The following is a 24,785-nucleotide window of genomic DNA, read 5'->3' on the forward strand; positions in this document are numbered from 1 at the left end:
CAGTCCTGACGGCGTTTCCGGGTGGGGGAGCCGGGATGTGCGTCCGGGTTGGGTCGGCTGTAGCGAGCGGTTTCCTCTCGCCTTCCCTCCTTCTCCCCTTCGCTGCCGCCCTCCCTCGCCGTCGCAGAGGTGGAGCCGCCGCCGTGCCCTCTGAGGGAGCGCCGCCCGCCCCGCTCCTGCGAGGGGTTGGTGAGAGGGGCTGCGGGCGGGAATCGGGGCCGTGGCGGCTGGGGGCGCCCCGAGGCGGGAGGCGGCTGCCGGGCCGGGCGGGCTGGCGGGGAGCGGGGCCGGGGAGACGGCGGGGCGGGCGCCAGAGGGGGGCTGGGGCGGCCGGCCAAGCCTCCGCCCTCAGCGTGGCCGCGGCGCCCCCGGGGCAGGGCGGGGAGGCGGCCGCGGGCAGCCCCTTGCGCGGGGACCGCCGAGCGGGTGTCTCCGCCGAGCGCAGCGGTCGCTTAAAATGGCCATGGGGAGTGCTGGGGGCCGAGCTGGCGGCAGTTGTAGCGGCGTTTGCCGAATACCCGATACAAACGTACGGGTGCTAATGCCCACTGCAGCCAAAGGCGATCCAGAAACATGATCTGCCTGGCTGAGGGGGAGCGAGGGTAGCGCAGCTCTTCCAGCGCGGGGTGCGGGTGTGGCGGTGGGCGAAGGCTTTAAAACAGGGGTATTTTCCCTTCCCGTGAGAGCAGGGTTGCTACCAGCTGCTGCTCCGCGGGGTGTGAGCCTCCGTTTCTTCCTCATAAAAAACCCTCAAACCTCACCAAAACTTAAATGAAATATCTTTACGCTAAGCCCAATAAATTATTTTCCATTTTTGCACATTGGAATTTTAGTTTATACAAAAACTGCCGTGTCCGCTATAACCGCTTGCGCTGTGAACTTTGCCCGTGTACTTGAGCAGCTGGGCTTTGTCTCTAGTTAATGTCCGGTGTACGCGGGCAAAATTAAATCAGAGAGAAATTAGGTGGCTCCGCTGCAGTGACCCTGTGGTGTGAGGTTGTGGTCACACCTAAGATGATGTAGCCTTTTAATATGTAAATAACTTGTGTATTGAGTATTGATAACATTATTTAAAAGTTTAAACACTTAAAAAATGTTTTAAGACAGTTGGATTATTCAATTTTTTCTTTTAAAAAAAAGACTTCTGGAAAATGCATTCTCTTCAGAATTACCCAGTAATATTTATATGTTTAGTGTTTTGATTCACATGCCAAAAATAAAATGAGTAAGAGTGCACCAATTTATTTGATTGTGATTTTTATCAGCTTCCTCAGAAAGGCAAATTTAGACAAGTTCATAAGAACTGGAGTGAGGGATATAATCACAGAACGATACAGGTTCGTGTCTTCAAAGCATCAGTGTTTGTGTTAGGTGACGCTGTCTGAACTGGGTGTAGAGCAGTGGCTGAAGTTAGAAGTTGCTGTACTTCAGACTCTTGCTGCGTGCTGGATTGATCAGTTGAGTGTCTTATATGTGTTAGCAGTGGAGCGTCAGGAACATAATCAACATATGACGATACATTCATACAGTGGAAGGATATTTTTTATGAACAGCTATATTAATTTCCAATTAATAAGTGCCAAATCAAAGTACAGACTGGCTAAATAACTTGCCCGAGGTCACTTAAGCAACCTGTGTCAGAGATGAAAATAAACTGTGCAATCTTTGTGAATCCTAATGGGTGATCATATTTCCTCTTGCTTTCTATCCACAGCAATTTTATGAACATAGCTGTTTACTTTGTTTACAGAATCGATAGTTTCCTGAATCAGCTAGAGAGTCCCTTGGGCTGCAAAGATGTTGGAAGAAGATATGGAGGTGGCCATCAAGGTGGTGGTAGTAGGAAATGGAGCTGTTGGGAAGTCCAGTATGATTCAGCGATATTGCAAGGGGATTTTTACAAAAGACTACAAGAAAACTATTGGTGTAGATTTCCTGGAAAGACAAATCCAGTATGTATTAAACAGATGCCATACTATTGATTTTTACCTTCCCCTCTATTTTTTTGTTCTCTTGTAATCCTACAATTTACAAAGGCTTGAAACAAGGCCTGCTGTCTCCAAAGCACAGTAAAGGGAGTTGTTTTCCCTCTTGCACAGTGGGCTAAAATTATATCACTCTATATTCCAGACAAGATTTAGAATTATAAATCAAAAGCAAAATAAAATTTGGAACCCCTGTCATACTAAGCTTTTTGACAAGTTTCTTTTATATTCTACCACCTGTTGAATTTTTTTTTTAATTTCTTGAGGAAATTAAACTTGAGGAAGAAGTGGAAGTGCTTACGATAAAATGATTACGCAACTTTATAAGCCAATGTAGATTAAAACAGCTGTGGGAAAAATAATTAATATTCTACAGGTTTAGTCTCTTTATGTAATATAAGCAGATAATACCCAATTATGTTTGATAAAATGGAAAAGACTATGGTAATGAGAAGTAAGAAAATTCTACAAATTTTGTAAGCTGATTAAAAAGACAAAAGGACCATTATTTAGGCACCTGAGTTTTGTTTTGAAGTTTGTATGATCTTTCCTCATAGAAGAAATATAGAAGAGGAGAACAGGAAGAGGAAAATGTAATATGGATTGTCAGGAAAGAACACGTCATGTAACTGAGGGACTACTGCTGTAGTGTGTTACAGAGCAAACCGTTACCCATATTAAGTTACATTATATTTAAATGAAGTTAAATTTGAACTGAATTACTCTTATATTGTAGACATAGAAATATTTCCATGTCAGTTGTTTTGAGTTGCTTGTTTGTTGTATTGATTACAAAACTGTGTCATTTATTTCAGAGTTAATGATGAAGATGTCAGGCTAATGTTATGGGACACTGCAGGTCAAGAAGAATTTGATGCAATAACTAAGGCCTACTACAGAGGTGATAATACCATATTTGTTATTTGGCAGGTTTTCTTTTTTTTTTTGGTCTGCACATCTCCAAGATATTTTCCTCTCTCTGTATTAAGAATTTTAGTTATTTCATGTGTGTACAAAGCATTTTTAATTCACCTTCTTCAGTTCTTAAATGTTTTTTCCCTTCATGTAAGATCCTTGCCTTAATTAAGTGTCACTTTATGTAGGATGCTCAGTAGTGCCCTTTAAAAAACATAGAACAAAATAAGAGAAATATCTGCACAGAAACTGCACAGAATGTAGCCATTCAGACAATCAAAGGCAAAATTATATTTTTTCCCTCTAAAAGTGTTTTCTTCCTTTTATAAGACACATATTTGTAAATGTTCCAAAAACTGTGGCTGATGCACTTAGAAATTAATCGAAGGGGGAAAAAAATCCGCCAGTCATCCTAGAAAGATAGTTTGCTAGGCACAGCAGTTCTCTTGCTAGTACAGACTGCCTTGAACACATTAACACAATGGAGTAATAAGGCAAGTGTATTCACTTCCTAAAATAGAAACTATATTATTCAGTCATATACAGGTAAATTATCTAATTAACCAGTTACGAATTGCATACTTAGGCTCTCTTTGCATATAATTTAACAATGGTTGTGAAAGTCTTTCAGTTTTGTTTTTTAACATGAGAGATATGAATGACTTGGCAAAGATTCCATCATTCAGTTCTCGTCAAACTAATTACCCGATGGCTGGGGAAATATATCACTATGGTATAAAAATCTTAGAAAAATTACCTCATTTGGAGATAAAATAGTTATGCCGTGCTGTTTTAGGATGGTATAGTCCTCTGATCTTTTTATATTTCATGATTGGTTTTGGTAACTGTCTACGTTTAGCCCGCACCCAGGGCTAAACAATGACAGTTTTTCTCTCACCCAGTGTCCCTTCCCTGACTGAGGAAGGGAATTAGGAAAAGGAGGGAGACTCGTGGGTTAAAATTAAACAGATTTAATAAAAATAAAGAAACCAATATAAATGATAATATAGAACACACAAAATTATACTTAGCTACAAAGTTGCACCAAGTTGTTCCAAGAATAGCAATTGTTGGGAATAAGAAAGAGGGGAAACTAGAAAAGAAGAGAACAAAATGAGCCCCACTCCTCCTCACCAAGCCCTCCCTTTTATAGTGAGCTTGATGTTAATGATGTAGAATACACCTGTGGGCCAGCCTGGGTCAGCTGCCCTGCATTTAACTGCTAATGGCCTTGATCACCATGGCTGGTCACAAACTGAAACAAAATCCCAGTGAAACCAGGGCAGCAACTAATAGAGGGTTTTTTTTCCATAATATTTCTGGTTGTCACTTGTAATTGATAATTACCATTTCTTCAGAGAAAGATGTTTCTTTTCCTGTTTCTTTTTATCCTCATGTGGAAATAGATCATTCTGTTATTTTACAGCTGACAAGTTGAGCTTATGAATTTTAGAAGGTAGTACTTGATTCTCTTGGAGCTTCCTTTTTACTGTCCTGGCCTTCAGTTCTCTTGTGTGCTTTGCTCTCCTCAGTTGTTCCAAGCCAAAGTCTTTTTCTCCTAATTAGTGGGAGTAATGCTAAATATGGAGTGTTCAGAAGAACTTTACACTTACTGGCCGCACTACTTATCTTGAGTGTCTTGAAATCTTGCTCGTTACTGATGCCCAGCATAGTGCAGTTAGATCTTTACCTTCAGGACCTTTATACTGAAGAGGCTGCTGTGAAATAGTCATAGTCATCCTATGGATACACATGGTAGATTGCATGATGGATATATTAACAGTGCAAGGTATTAGATACAGTGACTGTTCCGCACTAGCCTTTGACTCATGAAGGACAAAGGAAATTATAAAAGCCTGGAATGCAATTTTGGTTTAGCATCAGGTCTGCAAGCACAATATTATAGAAGCAAAAGGTCAAGCTTACTTGGGAAATGCAAAGATTTCATTGCCAATTATTGCTGATAAGGGGAGGACACCTCTGAGGAAGGTAAGATAGATGATGGCTGTTACTTCAAGGTCTGCCTCTCCCACAGGTCACTGTCCCACTATCATTACACTAGGGCTTACGTACTCTCCTGGAATTTTGTGTATTGTCAGTTCTTCAGGGATCAGCTGCTCATCTATGGTCACACAGTGAAGGCTTCAGAGTTTGTTTCTGAGCCCTTCTTGTGCAGGGACCAAATTCATTCAGCCTCGCAGAGAAACAACAGTGTTGCTGACAGTGGATATGTCATGTAGTTTCCTACGTACAGGCGAGTATGTGCAGCCAGTGTAGCTGCATGCCCGTGATCATGCAACGCAAGGAGTCCAGCAGCCTGAATTCAAACAGTTGAAGGAAGCTCTGTATGTATTTAAACATTTCTTTTTTATATTGTATTGTGCATCTTACCAGTTTCTATCCGATGGAAGTCACACATTTTCTAATTGGCTACGTACTTCATTTATATGCTAAGCACATACACAAGTGGCTGTCGTTTGCAGCACCAGGTGTTCTGTCCATGTTACAGATGTTTCTCAAAGCAGTATTTGATCACTTCTTCATCCATGCATCCTTTTCCATCTGCTACCACTGGTATCTTGAGTAGACCCTTGTTAGGTTTTTGATGGAAAACGGACATCTTGCTCATTAATCTATAATTCAGTTGCTGATTAGTCAGGTTATCAGGCTCCTCATTTTGTTGCACAGTAGTTAGACTTCATATTTCTCAAGGCTTCATAGCGTTGCTCTAGCTTGCACTTGTCAACCACTTTCAGCTGTAGTAACTATAATAATGGGAAGGATGCAATGCCTGGTCCAATTTGGAGCAAGGCAGCCCTCTGTTGAATACTGTTCTTGAGACCTTAAACCCTGCTAAGCCTGTTGAAGACTACAAGGATCCACAGCAGTTAGAACGTCAACAGTAAACAAGAACTTCTGGATGATGATATCATTTGACCTTGCATTTTATCTCAGTTTAAGGTCGAAGGAACCACCATAAGTTTTATAGTGAACGTGTGGTTTCTGTCATAGCCTGAAAAAGCTGAGGCAAAGAACAGAAGAGTGAAACAAATAGGTGCCAAGTATAAAGCCCTGTGTGAGTCCACCCATGGCAAGGAATTTCTTTACATGTTTTCTAGTACATAGGCTTTGTACCATTATGAAAGGAGAAAATATGGTTACGGAGTCTATGAGGATGGGATAGTCTGCTGAGGATCTTTGAGACCTCAGCTGACAAGCTCATGCTTTAATTGAATCACGTAGAGATGGTAGCGTCTCTATTTTTTTCTGAATTAGTCTAGGTATGAATATCATATCAATGATTCTGCAGCCAGTTGGAACCTTTTTAAAATGAAGATGTAAGGGTTATCAAAGCAGTAATTGCACACAAAAAATCCAATATCCTTTTCTTCAGTACTTTAAAGTAGCTTTATGAAACAGCTTCTTAGAAAAGAACTTTGATTTAAAATATTAATCGAGAACATCCTGGTTTTAGCTGTTATGCTCCTGTCTGACACTATCCTGTGCCATTGCTGCTGGTAAGATAATGATGATATTGACTCTCTTGAATACTGACAGTCACTGCATACAGAAGGGTGTTTCAATGCCTGTTTTTTGTCTGTTTTCTTTCTTTTTTTCTCCTTAGAGCTCTTGCATGAACATTATAATTTCTTAAACTTGTTTATGTTCTCAATAAAAATATTGAGTATTTTGTAATATTTTTAGAAGATAAAAAGAATTTACCTAGTAAGATCTCTGCCCTGCAGCATCTTGTGGTGAACTCTGTTGCCATACTAACTTCTGCACTATACTGAAGCATACTTTCAGAAGGATCATATTTGATATTGTTTTGAATTGAGCATAAGAATAGTCTTTTTGTTCTTCTCTTCTTAAATAAGCACTTTGCAGGGTTGTTGGATTAGTAAATTCAGATACTTCGTACAATTCAGTGATCAAAACCTTCAGCAGATGTTTGGAAATACACAATTACATATAGAGTATATCATATATAGAATTTGTCATTGTTGATAGCAGGTATATTTCTTGATGAGGAAAGACACTTTTGTTTTCTGTTGTTTGTTAACTTCCTGGTGAGAACCTTTAAATGTCAGAATTTTGAAGGTCCTCAAAAAATATTTTAGTTTGATTCTTAATTAGAGCCTATCGTATAATTCTCTTTAAAAAGAAATATGGCAAAGCTGAGTTATTTTTCCTGTCCCTGACCACTGCATTCTACATGTATTATATCTAAACTGAACAGGGAGGTCTGATGTTGTAAGTCACCCCCCTTTTACCTACCACATGCTAGGACTTATCTCCGTGTTTTAGCATTTAGAAGGAATAAGTGGAACGAGAGAGATGAAGTGAAAGTGCCTTAGAGTGGAAACTTCACAATGGATTTCTTAGTCTTAAAACTGAACAAGATTATGTTTAGAGATGGTGAGAGTCTTTTAACAAATATTCTCATCTCCAGTAGAGCAAAGAACTTGAGAGGCTTTATTAAGCTAGACTGCGAGACAGTAGGTTAAATTCAGCATTGACAAATGCAAATTAACCTGCTTTGGAAAGAATAATTAATTTTACACCTATGTCACACCATTCTAAGTGGAATTGCATCAGAAGAATTGCATACATTAGAATATGGTGTGGACATTAGGGAAAACAAAATACTACAATGCAAGTAACAGGGAAAATTGTGGAAGACTATATTGCTACTGTTTTATTGGTAGAGCTTGATTTGAAATTCTGGGGTCAGTTCTTACTATTCTGTATAAAACCATACCAGAAGGGTCTTAATGGCATGTGAAAGGATGTTAAAGAGCATAGGAAAACTTTCATAAAGATAGACTGAACTTGGCTTTGAAAAGATAAATAAAAGGAAGCCTAATAAAAAAACTCGAGTGCTTTGTGTCAAAGAAATACAAAGACAAACAGAATACAGGAATGGGGGTTACGTGGTGATACTCTTAGAAAAGAGACAATTCATACTGATGAAATAATTTTTCATGCTATATGTAATTAGATTGGGATATTCGCCACAAGATAACGCTAGAGTCTCAAAGACATAAGCTATCTTTTCCTTTTACACTCTGATACTAAATACCAAGCATATTAAAGGCATATAAATAATAAAGTGTTTCTCCACGTGTTTGTGTGCAAAGAAAAGGAGTTTCTTGAGGATAGCAAAAGGGCTACTGGACAGTCAAAAGGCCACTCACTGATACTTCAAGTGTGGAAGTACCTTCTCAGTATCACCCCATTCTATTCCTTTCTGCTGCGTGCATGTACCATGCTGGAAATAGCTTGAAAGGTAACAGACCTATAGCCGTTGTGAAGAATGGGCGTAATGAACAAAATAATATGGCAATCTGTTTTCATTTGGGGAATTTACGACCATTGGTTTAACACAAGCTGGAGGTAAAAGTGCACTTCTATGGGAGAAACTTGAAAAATCCCTCATACTTGAAATACTTTATACATGATTCTTGTGTTTGTTGGTTGATTTGTATGTATTTGTAATTGATTTGTATATTTTTAGGAGCCCAGGCTTGTGTTCTTGTGTTTTCTACAACTGACAGAGAGTCCTTCAAAGCAATCCCTACCTGGAAGGAGAAAGTTGTGACCGAAGTTGGAGACATTCCCACAGTTCTTGTGCAGAATAAGATTGACCTTCTTGATGACTCCTGTATAAAGAAGTAGGAGTTTTATCTTATATTTTTTAAAGAACAATATATGTCTCCTGTATACACACATTTTAAAAAAAAATCTGTGGGAGTTTCTGGTGAAGACTTGTGATATCTAGGTTGTCAAACCTATGCCTTGCATCAAAACGTGCCCTAGAAGCACAGGTGACAGTTTTTGCTGCATTAGTGTAGTTACTTGGGCAGACGTGCTTGTTAAGCTAGGAGCTTTGTTTGCTTCACGCTGCCTTCTGAAGTGTCAGACAAAAAAATAGAGGAATAGCATGAAGAGTTTGGTTGTACCATGATATAATTCTCTCTTTTTTTTTTTAATCAGAAATTTCTCTCCTGTTTAAATTTATGGTTGCTGTTAAACCGTGCTGTGCAACAGTGAAGTTACACTGTCTAGTTTGGCTAGTGAATGCTTGCTGAAATGATGAAGTAGTATTAAACAGATTGTTTGAAAAAATACCTTAATATTCTTTGCTTTGCTTTGCTTTGCTTTAATTTGTTTTTATTGCTCATTTTTATCAAAACATTATACTTCTATAGAAATACATATCTGTTAATATTCTCAAACTGCATGGTGCTAATTCTTCCTCGCTATGTTTTTCTTTACAGATTTTACTGTCAGTTCATTCTGCCTTTGTATAGATGACCAATTTCGTTCTTGACGTAAAATCAGCTTAACGAATGCTCACTTTCATTTACCACAGCATATCATATAGAAAATACTGCATGATGAAGTTGATCATTCGCCACTTCTTTATTTCTGCCATCTTCCTGAGAGATTTAAATTATTTCTTCTTTTTTGTTGTTCCCTGCACTGGCTTTCTTTGTTCTCTGTTTGCTGTCATTGAGGGCATAAATCAGCTTCTACTCCCTCTGCAAAGAATACTGAGGATTTTTCAAAGGAAAAGCAAAATTGCATTTGAACTCCTCCTTTATTCATGGTATGTCACTTAGGTTTTGTTCTCAGTCTGCCTCAGTAACATCATCTTTTCTGATGACCCGATTTGCCTTGGAGAAATTTTCATAAGTTTCCGCAGCTTTTCCTTAAAATTTAGCACAAGTTCTCTTTCACATCACAGAAAAAAGTAATTCCTCTGCACTCACGTGACTGCATAGTCTACTGCTTCGTTAAAATATACTTAAGGATTACTTTGTTGTTGTTGTTTTGACTTGCAGTGGTAGTTGTTCTGATTCTAGTGCTGTTAATTACAGCCTCCTTCCTTTTGGTTTCACTGATACCTGCCTTCAAACCCTTGGGAAATTTTAGTTAATGAAGTCAATAAATATTGAAAAGCAATTACTTTTGGTCATAAAGAAACTGCATGTAAAATACCTTCTTTTTGTAGTGGCGATATTGTAAAGAAATGAAGGATCAGGTGTTGTTTGTGTGTCTATGTTTAACTTACCACGAAGCATTTTGTCTGTAAGAATAAATGGTGACAAATAATACAAATTAGTATTTACAAAGTCTTCTTCTGTTGTGAAGTGAAGAGGCAGAAGCACTGGCAAAGAAGCTAAAATTAAGGTTCTACCGAGCATCTGTGAAGGAAGACCTAAACGTAACTGAAGGTACGAGATACAGCAGAGTAGGTGTCTGTCCTGCCAGCTGCTGTGTAGCATTGTGCATCTCTAGTTTGGAGCTGATCTGTTACTTCCCACGTTGTTGCATGCTGTTGGCAATCCTTTTTATATTTCTTAGCAGTGCACTTTAAACATAGCTAGAATTACTTGATATTGGCATGTTAGGCCCGTTTCTTTGTGTACATCTTTCCTTTCCCTTCTACAAACAGTGCATAGCTTCAGTATTTAGAAGTGCCAATGTGTTAAGGCTGCTTAGTTCCAATGACTGTCAGTAAGCACTGAGCTTTTAAAAAAATGATATGTAGAAGTTCAGTTATTACAATATACAAATTGTTGAACAGATTATTTTGTAATTGCTAATAAATAATTGATATAAACAATTACTTCATAGTTTAGTTGTATTTTAAAAAATTACATTAAAAGATTGGATCTCTTGCAACCTTTTGTCTACTGATGATACTTTACTAGTTCCCAAGTGTCGCTTTTTAATGTATGTGTTTAATTTTACGAGAGTACTGTTATAAAATTCAGTCACTATCTTTTGTGGGGTAGGTTTGAATAATCATGAATTATAGTCTCTGATAACTTTTGTTTAATCAGGCAAACTTAATAGTAAAAAAACATTTACAAGAGAAAACGTAAAATGTTTCTGTATCATCTTTACATGAGTTATTAATTTCAAATGTAAATAATTGTAAGATATATAGGTTCTGAAAATTCTCCTATAGTTGTAGATTTTTTCAGAATCCCAGGTAGACTTTCTATACCCCAATACAAATGAACGTAGCATTAGTTAATTAGATAAAAGTTGCTGCCAAGTTTTATTAATAGCCTTACTTTACATGACTGCTATTATTCTAAGGCTTCTTGCAAAAAATGGATGAATTAAATTCCTACATAATTTTAAAAAGTTCCAAGTTGCATGAATTGGAACATTTGGCAATATGTACGTGTCAGCTTCATTACAGGAATATTAAGATGTTTCTGTCTGCTGTGCAAGACTCTAGTACTGCAAACTGTAAGACCTGGGTAGACATTGGACTAATCTGGATTCTGCTCAGGTACATGAACTTGCTGAGACAGAATCACTTACCAGATCGTGCTAAACCTGTGGTGTCGAATGCACTTTTGTCACCACTCAGAATTTTGATATGGAGGTATTATTATTGATATGAAGATTATTTTTAAGCATACTCTGATGTACCTTTTTTTTGACATTCCAGTTTTTAAGTATTTGGCTGATAAATATCTTCAAAGGCTCAAGCAACAAACAGCTGAAGATCCAGAACTAGTACATACAAGCAGTAACAAGATTGGTATGTATACTGTAATAAAAAACCTGAAACAGTATTTTGTGCCATCAAAGCTTATGGTCTCATCTGTTTCTTTATGGAGTTAATACAAGGTGAATCAGGGTCTAATTATTACCTTCCTATCTTAGGATATTGTCTCCTTTCCTTCTGTAAAATAACTTTGTGACTCTCTAAAGACTGTCAAACTGATTGTACTAAAGTTTCTAGCTAATGTTTGGCAAGTGCCCTTTTATTAAATTTGTTTAAACAAACATTGTGTAAGGACTTGAGAAAGGATGCTTGTTGGATTTTTTAATGTAATTAGTGTTAGTGTTACTCATCTTGGTGCAGATTTACAGGAGACTCACAGTGAAAGAATCTGGCGTGTAATCGGAAGGTCTTTGTAAACTGGCTTTTGTAAGGGAACACTGAGCTTCTGTAGCCCTTCTTTAAAGCATTTCTGAGTCAGGTCATTTATTTTCCTTAAAGCACTCCCTTCTTATTCAGGCTTTTTCCTTACCTTTATCTCAGCAAAGTTTCTAACTTTAAAATTGTCATGTTTTTCTTTTATTATATTACTCAACTAACCATAACTTCGTTACCATGCAATTAGTAGCATACACATAACGCAGATGAGTGTATATGCTGCTCTTCAATTACATAGATGTATACCAGCTTTAAATACTGCCTGGCTAGTAATTCCAACTGACTCTACTTCAAATTTAGCTGCAAAATTGACACAGAAATAGATAAAGCCTTTAAAAACTAGAGTATGCATTTGAGGTGCACTACTATGCCTTAGTAAGTGTTGCATCTTAAGTGTTAACGTATTGTGCTGCAGGAAGTAAAGAAATACATATACTTTTCTTGTCTTTAATTTCTGTAGGTATTTTTAATACAGCTGGTGGAAGTCACTCCAACCAAAATTCTAGCACTCTTAATGGTGGAGATGTCATCAACCTTAGACCAAACAAACAGAGGACCAAGAAAAACAGAAGTCTTTTTAGCAACTGCAGCATACCTTAGACCACTTTTGGAGGAAAAAACCGCAACCCAGTGAATTGGATGAAGTTGTGCAATTGAGTACAGAATAAAGCCAGCTGTAGAGGTATTTTTACCAGTGCTTTAGCAAATCTTGTGCCTGTGGGATCCTTGATAGAGGGTGGATTCGTATAAACTTGCCTGTGCAGTGTTTTTTGGTGTGTAGAGGGAGACACCCGGTGGCAAAACACAGAACCGCGGCTGACCCGTGCACTTTGTAAAAACCAGGCAAGCTTCTCCTTCAAGGGATTCTTTACAGAGCTATGAACTAGGTATTGCTGAATGGCAAAGCACATTTGGTGTAAGGATAATACTTACAAGTATAGGTACAGACCATAATGCTATGGCCCAAGGTAAAGCAGCAACCTTGCAACTAAATTTGAAAGAAAGTATTAGAATTTGTTAGTCAGGACACTAAGAAGATAAATGAAGAGCAAAAAGAAGACACTACATTTTATGCCTGACTATATTCATATGGATTCTGGCAGTTCTGTAGGTGCAATATCCTTGTATTATATATATGAGTGCTAAGGTATATATGTAAACGTTTGGTATGAATATTTAGGCTGAATTCCAGTGGATACGTTACTTGGAGATCAGCTAATGATCATAAAATAGCATCTTCCAAAAAAAATTTTCCTTTAAAAATGTTGCATTTCAGATGAGGCTTTCCCAGCTGCCACTGTGTATGTTTAACTTGCTATACTTTGGGCCTAAAAGCTTAGATTCAAAAATGTACAGTGCCAAAAATGCTTCTTCTTTTAGCCTAATGCTGTGCTACACATGTTTTTGTAAGTTTGTTTTTCTCAGTCTTACCAGGTTGAACAAATAAGAGTCTTCAACACTAATAGCTATTCAGAAGGAACATATAATGTAATCATATTTCTGTTCAAATTTGATCGTTGTATCCTGTGTCATCTATGAAGAAGGAACTTGCAAAGTGGTGTCACAAAAATATTTATAATCTTTGGATAAATTTTTCATAGATACCATAAGCTAAGTTATGGAGGATCCAAAAAATTGCAGCTAATGACTGAATTACATTAACGAGACCTTGAATATTGTCTCAGATTCAAAATTAGCTGCCGGTTACAGAAAATCTCATTCTGCAAGATCAGAGACATGGCAAAAATTTTTCAAAGTGCTTAAGTAATTTTACAGAACTGATTTAGATGTTTAGGAGCCCAAATCTAAATTAAAGTTATTTGGGCTTAGGCTCCTAAAATCACTAAGGTGCTTTTAAAAATGCTAAGCAAGATATCTTTTATTTACCAAAAATAAACACTTTTTTAATCCTCACTAAGAGCATGCATGCCTTTTAAAAAATAATCCATTTTGTTTACATGTTTTTGTATAGTAGGATATAATTTTAACTTTCTAGGATTTCTACAACAGACCTGCCGGTGACAAATGCAAAATATGCTGCTTGAAAAAATTCAGAGTTTTAATAGTTTTTTAAATGGTGTATGAGAATGAAAATTAGTTGAGTGATCCTGTATATTTTTGGAGGAAGGACTTTTCGCTGTGTGAATTCATGTAGGAAGCTTGACTTACTTTGTTTCTAAGTCAGCGAGTATGAAAACTGAAATGTACTTTTTTCTACACTCTGTAGGGAGAGCAGTGGGTGGCAAGTTATGCGCAAACTGAAACTCTGTATTTTATGTTGACTATATTAGACTTTTTACCGAGTACCGCTGTTTCTTTGACAAGCTGTTAGAGCATCTCCTGTTGCTGGCAAGAAGGCTGCCTCCAAGGCGCTTGATCCCCTTTCTCTTGCAGCAAAACTGTGTTCTTCACCTTAATGTTTCCTGTATTTTCTCTTGGATGAAGGCCTTTATTTTTTAACAAGTGCATTTAATCACTGTATGTATGTATAAATGGGGTCAAGTCCTATCTGTCTTAGCAATTTAAGAAGTAAAGTACTTAGAATAAGACTTATGGTTGTACATCATGGGCCACCTTACAACAGGATGTAAGATAGAGCATATGCATGAAGAATTTCGACAACTGTTTTTAATATGGAAACTTTTGAAACCAGCAGACAGACAACGAAATGTAAATTTTTTATTCATTTTTCTTGAAAAAGAAACAAAACCACCAAGTGTCTGAAACATTTTTTTTCCTTGTTTGACTTTGTAGAGAGTACTGAAAAATAAGTCCTTGTTACGTATAATGACCATTCGTACTATTACATGTTACACTGTAGACCTTGTACTTTTACATAACCCATTTGTATTTAAGGTCTGTCATTATAAACTGCTCTTTTAAGGACTGAAAACTCAGTAGAGATTTTCATAGGTGGAGACTTGACAGACTTGCTAAATTTAGGATATGTTGAAATTTAGTACACATGTACTTTTAACGTAGGAATATATTTTTGCAGCATGGGGTAACAGTGAGTCATTCCCATCTTAAACCTAAAGTGTCTCTCTCTTTGTTGTGACTTTGCAGTGCTTGTTCTCCAGTATGACTGAGATGGAGACTGTCCAAATTAGCATTTTTCTGGAGAGTGCTCTGCATGTATGCTGCTTGCAAATTTAGTTTTTATCCTGCTGTGGTTGGTGTGTAGATATAAACCAGATGACTTGCATATAGCAGGAATCCTTAGGTATTCACATCACTATTCAGTGGGAGTGGCTTTCACCTTTTGGATGAAGAGACATGCCTAAATGTTCAGCGCTTGCATTGTCCCTTGTGAATAATTTTTATTATAAACATTGCCCCATTCTCCACTAAAAACATTCTCATTAAAATATCATATGCTTTAGTTACCAAAACCTACAGGTGTGGGGCTGGTAATAAAAATGCCCTTCTCTGTGCATCTGTGTGACTCTCTGGTGGAGGAGGATGTAGCTCTGTTACACCCGTGGCAGATCAGCATCCTGGATTGGGAGCAAAAGATGTTCCTTCCACAGACCATGAAGCTTTGTTCTGTGAGACTAAACTAATTGCACTCCTCTTCTGTTCATATCTCTTGAGTAGCTCATTGGATGTATTAACTGAATCTTGCCAAAATTCTTTGCTTTCAGCTGATAACGCTACCACTAGTAGAAAACTTCAGCAATTGTTAATGCCTTAGTGAAATAAGCATTCGCTAAAGAGTACGACACTAAAGCATCTGCCACTCCGGTTGGTATCCATTCAGTGAATGGGTGTTCTCCCAGTAAGTGGGGCATCGTTTGATGCAAAGTGGTAACACTAGGGATGTATTTCCAACTGGAAAGAACAAATCTCAAAGTTTTAAGACTGATCACACTAAGATTTTTGTGCTTGTGTGTGTGTGGTTAATTTTAAAAAAAATTAAATATTCCACTTAAGACAATTTTGGAGCTTCCTTATTTTCAGTGTTTCTTAAGGCAATACTTAACTTTTTAAGTCAAAATGCCTGAATTACCATACTGTCAGTCTGATTTCCTGTTTAATTTTTTTATGCATCAGTAAAATTTGTCTCTCCCCGCCCCCCCCCCCATTATTTGGCTACAGCATATCTGACCAGGTAGTTTTCCTTTGCATCACTTCTGTAGATGTACATTATACTAAAGGGAACTGAGCAGCTGAACACGTGGTACTGCCTGGAGGTTGTGCAGGGGTACGTGCATAATACTCAGTGAGCGTGCACTTTGAACCTGTTAATTCATCTATTCAAGTTGATAGCTATCAGTTAATACTACAATTAATTATTTGCACTGCAGAACCCTCTTGTGGGAGGTCAGTCATACAGCAAGCTAACAAACGTGCTTTTTGGGCTCCAGTGACTGTACCCACGCCCCTACTGCTTTTCTAAATGTAATCATAGACCTTTGGCTGAAGTTGCAGAACCTGAGCAGTAATTGTACACAAGCCAGAGAGCAAGTGTGATCCAACAAGCTTGATTTCATCAAAACTACCGTACCATCTTTTTGTAGGAAGCAATAGTTGTGAGTATCATCTTTTTTAATGCTCAAATAGTATTGACAGAAGGAAATACTTCTGTTAAATACGGCGTCGAAACAGGCAATCAAAATTATAGAAGAAAAAATGCAGCAATGTTTAGATTTAAGATGAAAGGTGCTATAACAGAATAAGAGAAACTTTCAAACAGTTGCGTGTCGAAGAAGTGCTCTATATGAGTCATCTCAAAGCCAGGTGCGTCCTAGTACTGAACTAGACTCATTCTCAGGTTCCTAGTAGTAGGATAATACTGATAAATAATTTGTGGAGTGAATGTTCTTTATTCTCTTACTGAGATAAACGTGGTTCAGCAGAATCGACTGAAGTTGGTCAAAAAAAGTAAAAATTAATCTGGCCCAGGAGAAATACCGCTCTCGTTGCTAGGATAAAGATGCATCGTTACTAATAAATTACTTACTCTTATTTGCAAGTTCACCTGGATCTGAATGGTTAAAACAGATAATGTACATAACTGGTTTTATCACCGTCATGATCTCAAGTAAATGTAATATATTTTTAGAAAAAAAAATGGCAACATAACTTAGAGTAAATCCTCAAGGGTAAAAATAAATATTTGAATATTCTGTGTATGCCATTACTGTAAAATCCCTATGAGTTATTTCTGTTCTCTTGTAAGTGACATGAGTTGTATCATGCAACTTAAACCTGTTTATTTGATTACTGTTTGATCTGATATAGGTCACTACTTTTGTCGTTATATGGAATTGTCAGTGTATTAAATCACAAAAAAATTGCTATAACCCTGTAGCTGTGCAGCCTGAATCTGCTCAAGAAACTCGTGTGCCCGATTCTAGTCCATGTGTTACGAGCAGCTGGGATCCATGGCAGCATGCATAGATACTCTCCAAGGAACAAGGGTGGGCACCACAGTCGAGTAGAAACGCTCTTTCGGAGCTCTTGCCTCTGCTTTCTCCACCACACAGTTCAAATACAAGATACGGATTCTGTCTGCCTCTTTCTGGTCATTTTATTTTTCGTGATTGGCGTGGCTAATGCAGTGACAAGGTTTACGTGAGTGTTTGTAGACAGTGCAAGTGTCATTGAAATATTACTAATATATCAAAGAGGCCTGATGCATTTTCTGAAAAGAAACGGGTAAAGAGTCACCGAGTGAGTTACTTATTTAGTAAAACAGAGCTCACAGCATCTGGGTCTGCCTCTTTACCCAGGTATCTATCTCGGGCATCTGGGAAGTAATATACTGGTTCCTCTTGCACACAGTTTTGCACACAAAACCAATCCGCGTGCTTAACACCCCCCAATGAGGATGAATTAGCAATGGTTTAGGCAAGAAAAAAAAAACCTTGAAATGTGAGAAAACTCACATTGTGCTTAAGTACAATTAAGTGAAGACCTTGAGAAAACAGAAGGTGTGCCACACTCTAGGTGGGGGTTTCTGCGTACTGTGCAGCGGGATCATGTTCAGCTGTGGGAAACTGGGTGGCCCTTCAATGTGGCTTCTGCTGCCAGCCCCGAGGTAGCCACTGCAAACGCCTGGGTGCTTCCTGGCAGCCCTGAGAAAACGTTTCGTACTCGCAATGTCCTGTTTCCAAGACTGGCTTACGCTGAGGAGGGGAGCACAGCCGTATTGTATTGCTCAGGAGATAACAACCGGACCAAAAGTTCACTGGTTTTTCTTACATCTTCTTTGTCCCAGCTGTGTTGTGCCTGCTGAGCCTTGCCTGCTGTGCTGTCATTTTTGACAACAGAGCACTTAAAAAAAGTGCTTAGAAAAACTTCATCCATCATGCCTATGATGCCAGGCTATGTTTAGCTATTTTGAGTTTCTTGAAGGGTAATATATGCTTAAGATAGCCAGTGTGAAACTACAGTAAAAATAAAAAAGGTGTCTTTTGCTGTGTCTTACAGGTACGGCTGCGTGAAAGAAACTTTAAGGACAGTAGCACTGGTTTTTAAATTAGATTGTTCAAATCTATGGGATCTTTAATGGGTGCAGCATGTCAGTGAGCAATCTGAAAGCACAGGCGGGGGTTGTGATGGCTGTATGGCAGACCTCCTCGTGGGTCAGATAGGTAACACCGGATTTGGGAAAGCGGAAGGCAAACGAAGAAAGAATTTTAAAAATAAACCAGTAACTTACTTAGGTCAAAATAAGTCAAATCTACACTATTAACTGATCTGTTGGTATGCAGGCTGTGACCACTTCATTTTGTCCTTGGGAACAAACACACTTGTACAAGTGCTATAAAAAAAAAGAAAAATACTTTTAGCCATTGGTACAATGAAGAGGATCTAAAAAAGAAAACAAAAAAACATTAACAGTTGTGGCCTGGATAACCTTACAGTGGCCTTTAAAAAACCCCAAATATTGAAGGAATATTCTAAGCATCCATAAGCTGTGTTCAACCTAGCTATTTCACAGCATGATTTCTGAGAACAATCCGCGCCGTGTATTATTGTCAAGGGGTTTAATGCTGTTAAATAGCCAGAAGGTTTACTTTGTTAAGTTCACAAGGATCTAAAACATCTGAAAATAAACCAGTTATTTTTCAAGTGGAATTCTAGAATTAATCTCACCAGGTTCTTAGGAACTTTTCACACTCTCAAGGCTGAAGATTTGTTTTGGAAGCACCTACCTGATGTGCCATTTCTGTGAATAAAAATGCAGTGACTGTAACCTGGTAGCTGCCGAGGTTGCTGAGAAGTTCCGGTTCACCCTGCAGTGGGCTTGCACACATGGAAGGAGTTGAAAGCCATGGAGCTCCAGTTGTGCACGAGGAGCTCCCACCTGGGGCTGGTGCTCTGCGAGCATCCAGGTGCCATGCTCAGGCTGTAACGCTGAAGGCAGCGCACTGCTACCTAGGAAGCTGCCATCGGTATGTCCCTTCCAGGTCACACAGCTGCTGTGCTCACAGCTGAGCTTCAATAGGAGCGAAGCTCAGGTCCCTGAGCAGCAGCTCAGAAGCCCGAGGGCAGTGCTGAGCCCCACATGGCTCCAAGGAGGCAGCTGCCCTTTGGTGGAATACTGCAAGATGGACAGGCAATGGAGGGGGTGCAGAATTCCAGGCTCACCCCAAAATCTGCAACTTTTGACCCACAGCTGGTGAATTAGAGTGTGGCAATGATGAGCAGAAATTACGGAGGGTGAGAGGGTGGAAGGAAAGAACAAAACAAAAACCACCCCCAGAGAGTTAAGTAATGTTAAATTTAAAAAGTGTAGTACTGTCCTACACAAGAAACAAACAAAGTACCTGCTAGCTGAGAATTCAGCCATTTTGCTCTGTTGAGTCACAGATAATAATGCAAAACCAATTTGCAGTATAGTAGCTGAAAAGTACCATTCCCCTCTTTAGTATCGTTAAAAAAAAATACACAGCAACCTCAAACTACAGCTGGATGGCGGGAGGCAGGATGGTTCACCGGGCAGGCGTGGAAGGACATATGGCAGGAGGTGGAGCTTGTTGCTAGCCTTGGTTGTGACCTCGGGATGGATGTGCTGCTTTACACTTGGTTACAAATTGGAGGTATCTGTCTGTCTCTGGGAAGTACTGTGATCTGCTTAGGAATAGTGCCAAATTATTAAAATGACAAATGGTAATGAGTAGGACAGTGTGTTGTTTATGAAAATACCATATACATTTTATTAATGTTTTCGATTTATTGCCATGAGTTGTCTGTTTTTCCCTAAAAGTCTGGTTCACACACTATGTATAGAGCAGAGAAAAGCTGAAATCTCACTATAGGACAAAACAACTTTAGTTTAAAAAAAACCCAGGAGAACGGAGGACAGGCTAGATTTTGACAGTTTCTGACAGTTCAGCAGAAGCACAATTACAACTCGCAATAGAGCGGTATCGACTCTACAGGAGAGCTCCCAATAGCATTCTTTATTGCTGAAAGAAAATGCCAATGCTACTAAAATCCATTTTAACGGCACCAATCAAAGATACTTCGGTGCGTGTGCATGCGTATATACGCGTGTGCTTGTACAGAGATTTTTTTTTTCTTAGCTTCTCTGTGCTTTTCATGGAGATTCGCTCATCCTGCGATTGCCAGAAGTAGCCAGGAGGATAGTTTAATCCTGTTTGCTGTTGCAGGACTGTCGAACGGATGATTTCTGGTGCTCCAACAATGTGATTGACTTTTCAGAATTTTCTAAGTTTCTGAGCAGAGTCTCTAGCCGCCTTTTGATTTTCTTCTGATCCTCAATGGCACATCCGATGACCACAGACTGAAATTTCTGATCGATGGGTCCTGCTGGCACGTCAGATGTGCACGCACCATAAAGCGACATTAAGCGGATTTTGGCGTCTTCCAAATCATCTAGAAGTTTATTGACAATTTCGTCGATCATCTTCGTGGCATGCAGTAGGGATTCCTGCTGCTGGGCATTTCGGATGGTCTCTACAGAAACCTCCACGGTGAGGGTTCGGCCCATCAGACGATTAGCAGTCAAATTAAGTTCTTCTCTCTCACCTAAATCGAAAACAAGAACGTATTCGTTTCAGGCGAATCCCTTCCCGTGTGAATAACATCATCAAGACAATCAAACTGCTACAACTCTGCAATAAACAAGGTTGTTTTTTAAGTAAGTGACAATCAACAAGATTTCCAGGGGCCAGAAATAAGTTTTTTTGCATTTGCGTGAGTCCTGCCGATTTCACAGAAGCCAGCGTCTTCTGATTTGAAATGCAGCATTAAGCTCTACTTAAAAATGTAGCTTTTCCACTGCTGACACAATGCTGGCTGTGTCACATAAAACCTAAGCGTACAATATTATCAGGAAACGTTATTCATTAACAGAACAGGCACGTTATGGAACTTCTGTGCCACTGTGAGGGAGAGATTCAGACAGTGCCCCAGAAGGCCATAAAGAGAACTGATTCCTGACTACCAGATGCAATTAGGGGCCATGAAAAAAATGGCTATTTTCTGAAAACATAGGCTTTTCCTAAAATATGGACACAACATAAATTTGACATTTAGGCTCTTGAAGAGCCAATAAACCAGCAATTTAAAGCACCTAATTTAAAACAGAGAGATTTAGGGAATATATTTAAAGCCATCTATCACACAACCACGACAACAATCTTAATCATCAGGTTCTCGCAGGCCACACACTTTGTAGCACTCGTGCCTGTCCAGTAGTCAAAGCTATTAAAATGCTGGTTTTTCAACTATATTTAACATCATCATTATCATCACCTCCTCTCCCTCAGCTGAGCTATATTAATCCTGACTTTGAAAATAAATCTGTGAACTGGGCACGGGCGTTCACACACGCAGTCGTGACATTCACGGTAGACCATCCAGCTGAACAGTTCATGAATGTACACAGTCCAGAAAAAGGGGGTCCCAGGGTAATGGGTGGCCTGTCAGCAACCACAGCTGGCTCCAACGCCCGTCGCTTTGCCAGCAGCAAGGAATTGCACGGAGCTGCTCCCGAAGGCGTGGGCTGATCTGACTGTAGACCAGTTGTGAGGGTGTGGCAAAGCAGCTTCTCACCTTCGCTGATGTGCCTCATGTCCTGGCTGTTCTGGATATTGTGGATCATTTCTAGAAGGATTTCTTTCTCTTGTTCCATAGCAGATGCTGCGTCACGGAAGGCCTCTACCCTGAACATGGTTGAACCAAACAAAATGTTTAAATAATAAAATAGCCGTTCACTTATATAGCTGCCAAGAACTGGTTTTTTAAACTTCAGCTTACGAAGTACAGTCAGTTCTTAATTATTGATGAGCCAGACTCTGATTTCATGACCTTCTGTATCTTAACTTCATTTTTCAAAACTCAATATATTAAAAAGCAAACAAATGGAGGAAAAAAAACAACAGTAATTTCATCAGACTTAAATCTTTTATTGTATTGACAGTGCTGTTCTATCCCACCCTGCGGTTAGTCTGGATACCCAGAGCCTGACAGTACTGCAGCCTCCTAGCAGCAGTGCTGTAGCTAATTGGCAATTATTACCAGCTGCTTAACTAGAACAGAAACGGACCAAGTCCCCATCAGGGATCTTGGGGGTGCAGGTTGCAGCTGCAGGGATGGAGGCAGCAAGGGGGCCTGGCTCCCCCGGTGACCCCAGGCCAGCAGCACAGCACCCCTGCAACACACCTACAAAGCAACAAATGCCAAAGCAACAATCGGAAGACTCAAACGCCGCCTTGCAGCCGAACAGCCCCTTCCACGAGGGAGAAAAGCAGGCGAGAGGGACAAAGCTCACACACTTTTATTAACGTGACAAGGGCTCCCCTGCCGAGCAGCGTGCCTTGGTCGCTGGGAGAAGATGCTGGACCTCCTGCCCCCACGGTGTCTGGTGTTTTCTGTGGAGCAACGCTCACTGTGATTCACAGGGGGAGGAAGCTTCTGTGGGAGCAGCTCCTATTTCTGGGCTTGCAGGGAAGCATGCAACTCGGTTCCTCTCCAAACAGGACCCCTACTCCAGTCCTGTCCTCTGTGCTGAAACTCACTCGTGATGCAGTGGGGGTGAGGGGAAAACCCGTCAGAAACTGCTCTCCCTGATAACGATTCGGTCTCGGTAAACCACATGGTTGCATGCCCATAGTCTGCCCTCCTCCTCGTGGCATGAGGTACAGGCCCATCTGGCCAAGGGCGATGTGAAAATGCCATACTAGAAACTTGAGTCTAGTTCCTTAATTCACGTCTTATTCCCCACGACGGTTTTAGGGAGAGGGCTTTTGCATTCAGCCGAGTCACCTGGAAAAGCACATCAGGGAACTGTCTACATCGGAGACTGGGGACAAGAGGGAATCGTCCCCCTCCCTTGGCTTTGCCCTGGAGGCTTGAGGGTCGGGGCTGGCAGAGGACTTGCCAAGCTGCAATTGGCTGCAAGAGTTGTGCCAAAAAATGTCACCTCTGCATTCCCAGATCCCACAGAAAAGCAGAACATCACGTGAACCTGGCTGACAGTTTCAGATGCTTGGGAGGTCGGGAGGTCTAGCTGGGATAAGGAGCACGGGAACCCATCTATCCTGAAATGTTTATTAAACCTGGCCAGAAAAGGGGAAACAAACCAAAATATTGTGAAGTCAGATGCTCTTCGACATTACTGGATGCAGCCCCGAGACAGTGGTGGCTCATCACTGCTTCTATAGATAAGAGCTTGTCTCTGGAGATAGGTGTGGAGCTGCTGCTCCTTCCTCAAAGGCTGGCTGAGGGCAGGTAACTTCAAGAAAACAGCAGGAAGAGAAAGGAGGGCAAAAGAAGGCAGAAGAACGGGAGCATCTGAGGATATAGTCCCACTTCACATGCAGCCTGCTCACGAAATGGTTCTGTTTTACAAAATATTTAGCCTAATTTAGTCAGTGAAAGCACAAGCTTCAGGCCTTGCCTTTAATGTTCATTCTGAGGAGGAGTGGGAAAAGTTAATGCAATGCAAATTCTTGCCAAGAGCAAATACTTTTAATTATTATTTTGGACTGGTTAGTAAGAGCAATGAGGCAGGTGGAGTCATTTCATACTTCAGATGTCTGTGCTTTATAATTTAGGAGGTCTAGCAATATTTTCATAAATGCCTCGCCATGCCTTTTTAAAAAACTAGTCTTCTCACAATTTCAAAAATGCATTGTGGCCGCGGGAAAGCTTCAAATTAAAATTTGGAAGTGTAGAATTTCCATTTTAATAGTGTTTTAAAATCAGATTCGGTATATCATTGTACTGACTTAAAAACTACAGGTCTTCCTTCAGTGGATGGATCAATCTGTGATTTCCACTGGCTTTGATGGGTCCTGTGAAGAACGTGGAAGAACTGCATTGCAGAGATGCAGCCTGAATTGGTGCAATTCTAAAAAGAGTGCCTAAAACATCACTGCCTCCAAATGCCAGCTACTAGCATGTGAGATAGGACCTGAAAGCCAAATTGTTAGAATTAATGATCGTATACTGCAAAAAAAACCCCCCATCATTTACCAATTAGAGCTTCGATTGACATTCTTTTACAGAAAGTCATATAACCGGATCTTGAGAACTATTTTATTTGCTATAATTGCTTCTTGGGAGTTATTTTAAAGCCTTTGTCAACTGCAATACAGAGTGCCACACAAGTAAAATCCACTGGGATTTTAATTTCTGGAGTGTATTTGCTTCCATAAACCACCGTCAAAATGAGTGCCTACCACGGCACAGCTAACGGCTCGTGAAGGAGGCGCGCTGGCTCCTGCCGCCGGGGCACAGGCACAGGGAACCAGCACGTCAGGACTCCCCTGCCCTCTTCCTTCTAAAAATTTCCAACTTGACCAACTATGAGCAGTGTGACGGGACTAAATAACCCTAAAAAATAAACAAGTCGGATTTCAGAGACCTCTCAAGGGCAGGTATCAGCAGCAACGGCAGCACCTCAGCAGCCAGCCAGGCGTCGAGCAGGAGTT

General features: G+C 39.9%; 2 protein-coding genes across 5 annotated transcripts in view; one reads left to right on the top strand and one right to left on the bottom strand.

Moving 5' to 3' along the window:
- RAB23 (RAB23, member RAS oncogene family) lies at positions 1–22,853 on the top strand. 4 transcript variants are annotated; one of them, XM_068398767.1, is made up of 7 exons: positions 1–185; positions 1,715–1,952; positions 2,801–2,886; positions 8,419–8,575; positions 10,059–10,141; positions 11,377–11,469; positions 12,332–22,853. In XM_068398767.1, exons 2-7 carry the CDS (start codon positions 1,798–1,800, stop codon positions 12,469–12,471), a joined length of 714 nt encoding a protein of 237 aa, XP_068254868.1. In that variant the 5' UTR covers positions 1–185; positions 1,715–1,797; the 3' UTR covers positions 12,472–22,853. The 4 variants fall into 4 exon arrangements, with proteins under 4 accessions (XP_068254868.1, XP_068254849.1, XP_068254858.1 ...); XM_068398748.1 differs by having other exon boundaries at positions 2–189; positions 1,751–1,952; XM_068398757.1 differs by having other exon boundaries at positions 2–185; positions 1,751–1,952.
- Positions 20,013–24,785, bottom strand: part of BAG2 (BAG cochaperone 2) — an 8,486-nt gene continuing 3,713 nt past the window's right edge. Inside the window, exons 2-3 of the mRNA XM_068398790.1 lie at positions 21,904–22,013; positions 20,013–20,874 (exon numbers count right to left, since the gene is read on the bottom strand). Of these exons, the coding sequence (XP_068254891.1) occupies positions 20,474–20,874; positions 21,904–22,013 (511 nt within the window). The 3' untranslated portion in view covers positions 20,013–20,473. The remainder of the gene's footprint in view (positions 20,875–21,903; positions 22,014–24,785) is intronic.

Source organism: Nyctibius grandis, chromosome 1 (assembly GCF_013368605.1).
Source record: "Nyctibius grandis isolate bNycGra1 chromosome 1, bNycGra1.pri, whole genome shotgun sequence".
Lineage (NCBI taxonomy): Eukaryota > Metazoa > Chordata > Aves > Nyctibiiformes > Nyctibiidae > Nyctibius > Nyctibius grandis.

What these genes read in the sequence shown, in the direction of transcription:
- RAB23 (XM_068398767.1), top strand. Translation starts at nt 1,798, where the DNA reads ATGTTGGAAGAAGATATGGAGGTGGCCATCAAGGTGGTGGTAGTAGGA. An exon ending in TTCCTGGAAAGACAAATCCA is followed by an intron (nt 1,953 to 2,800) that starts GTATGTATTAAA and finishes CATTTATTTCAG; the next exon opens with AGTTAATGATGAAGATGTCA. An exon ending in TACAAGCAGTAACAAGATTG is followed by an intron (nt 11,470 to 12,331) that starts GTATGTATACTG and finishes TAATTTCTGTAG; the next exon opens with GTATTTTTAATACAGCTGGT.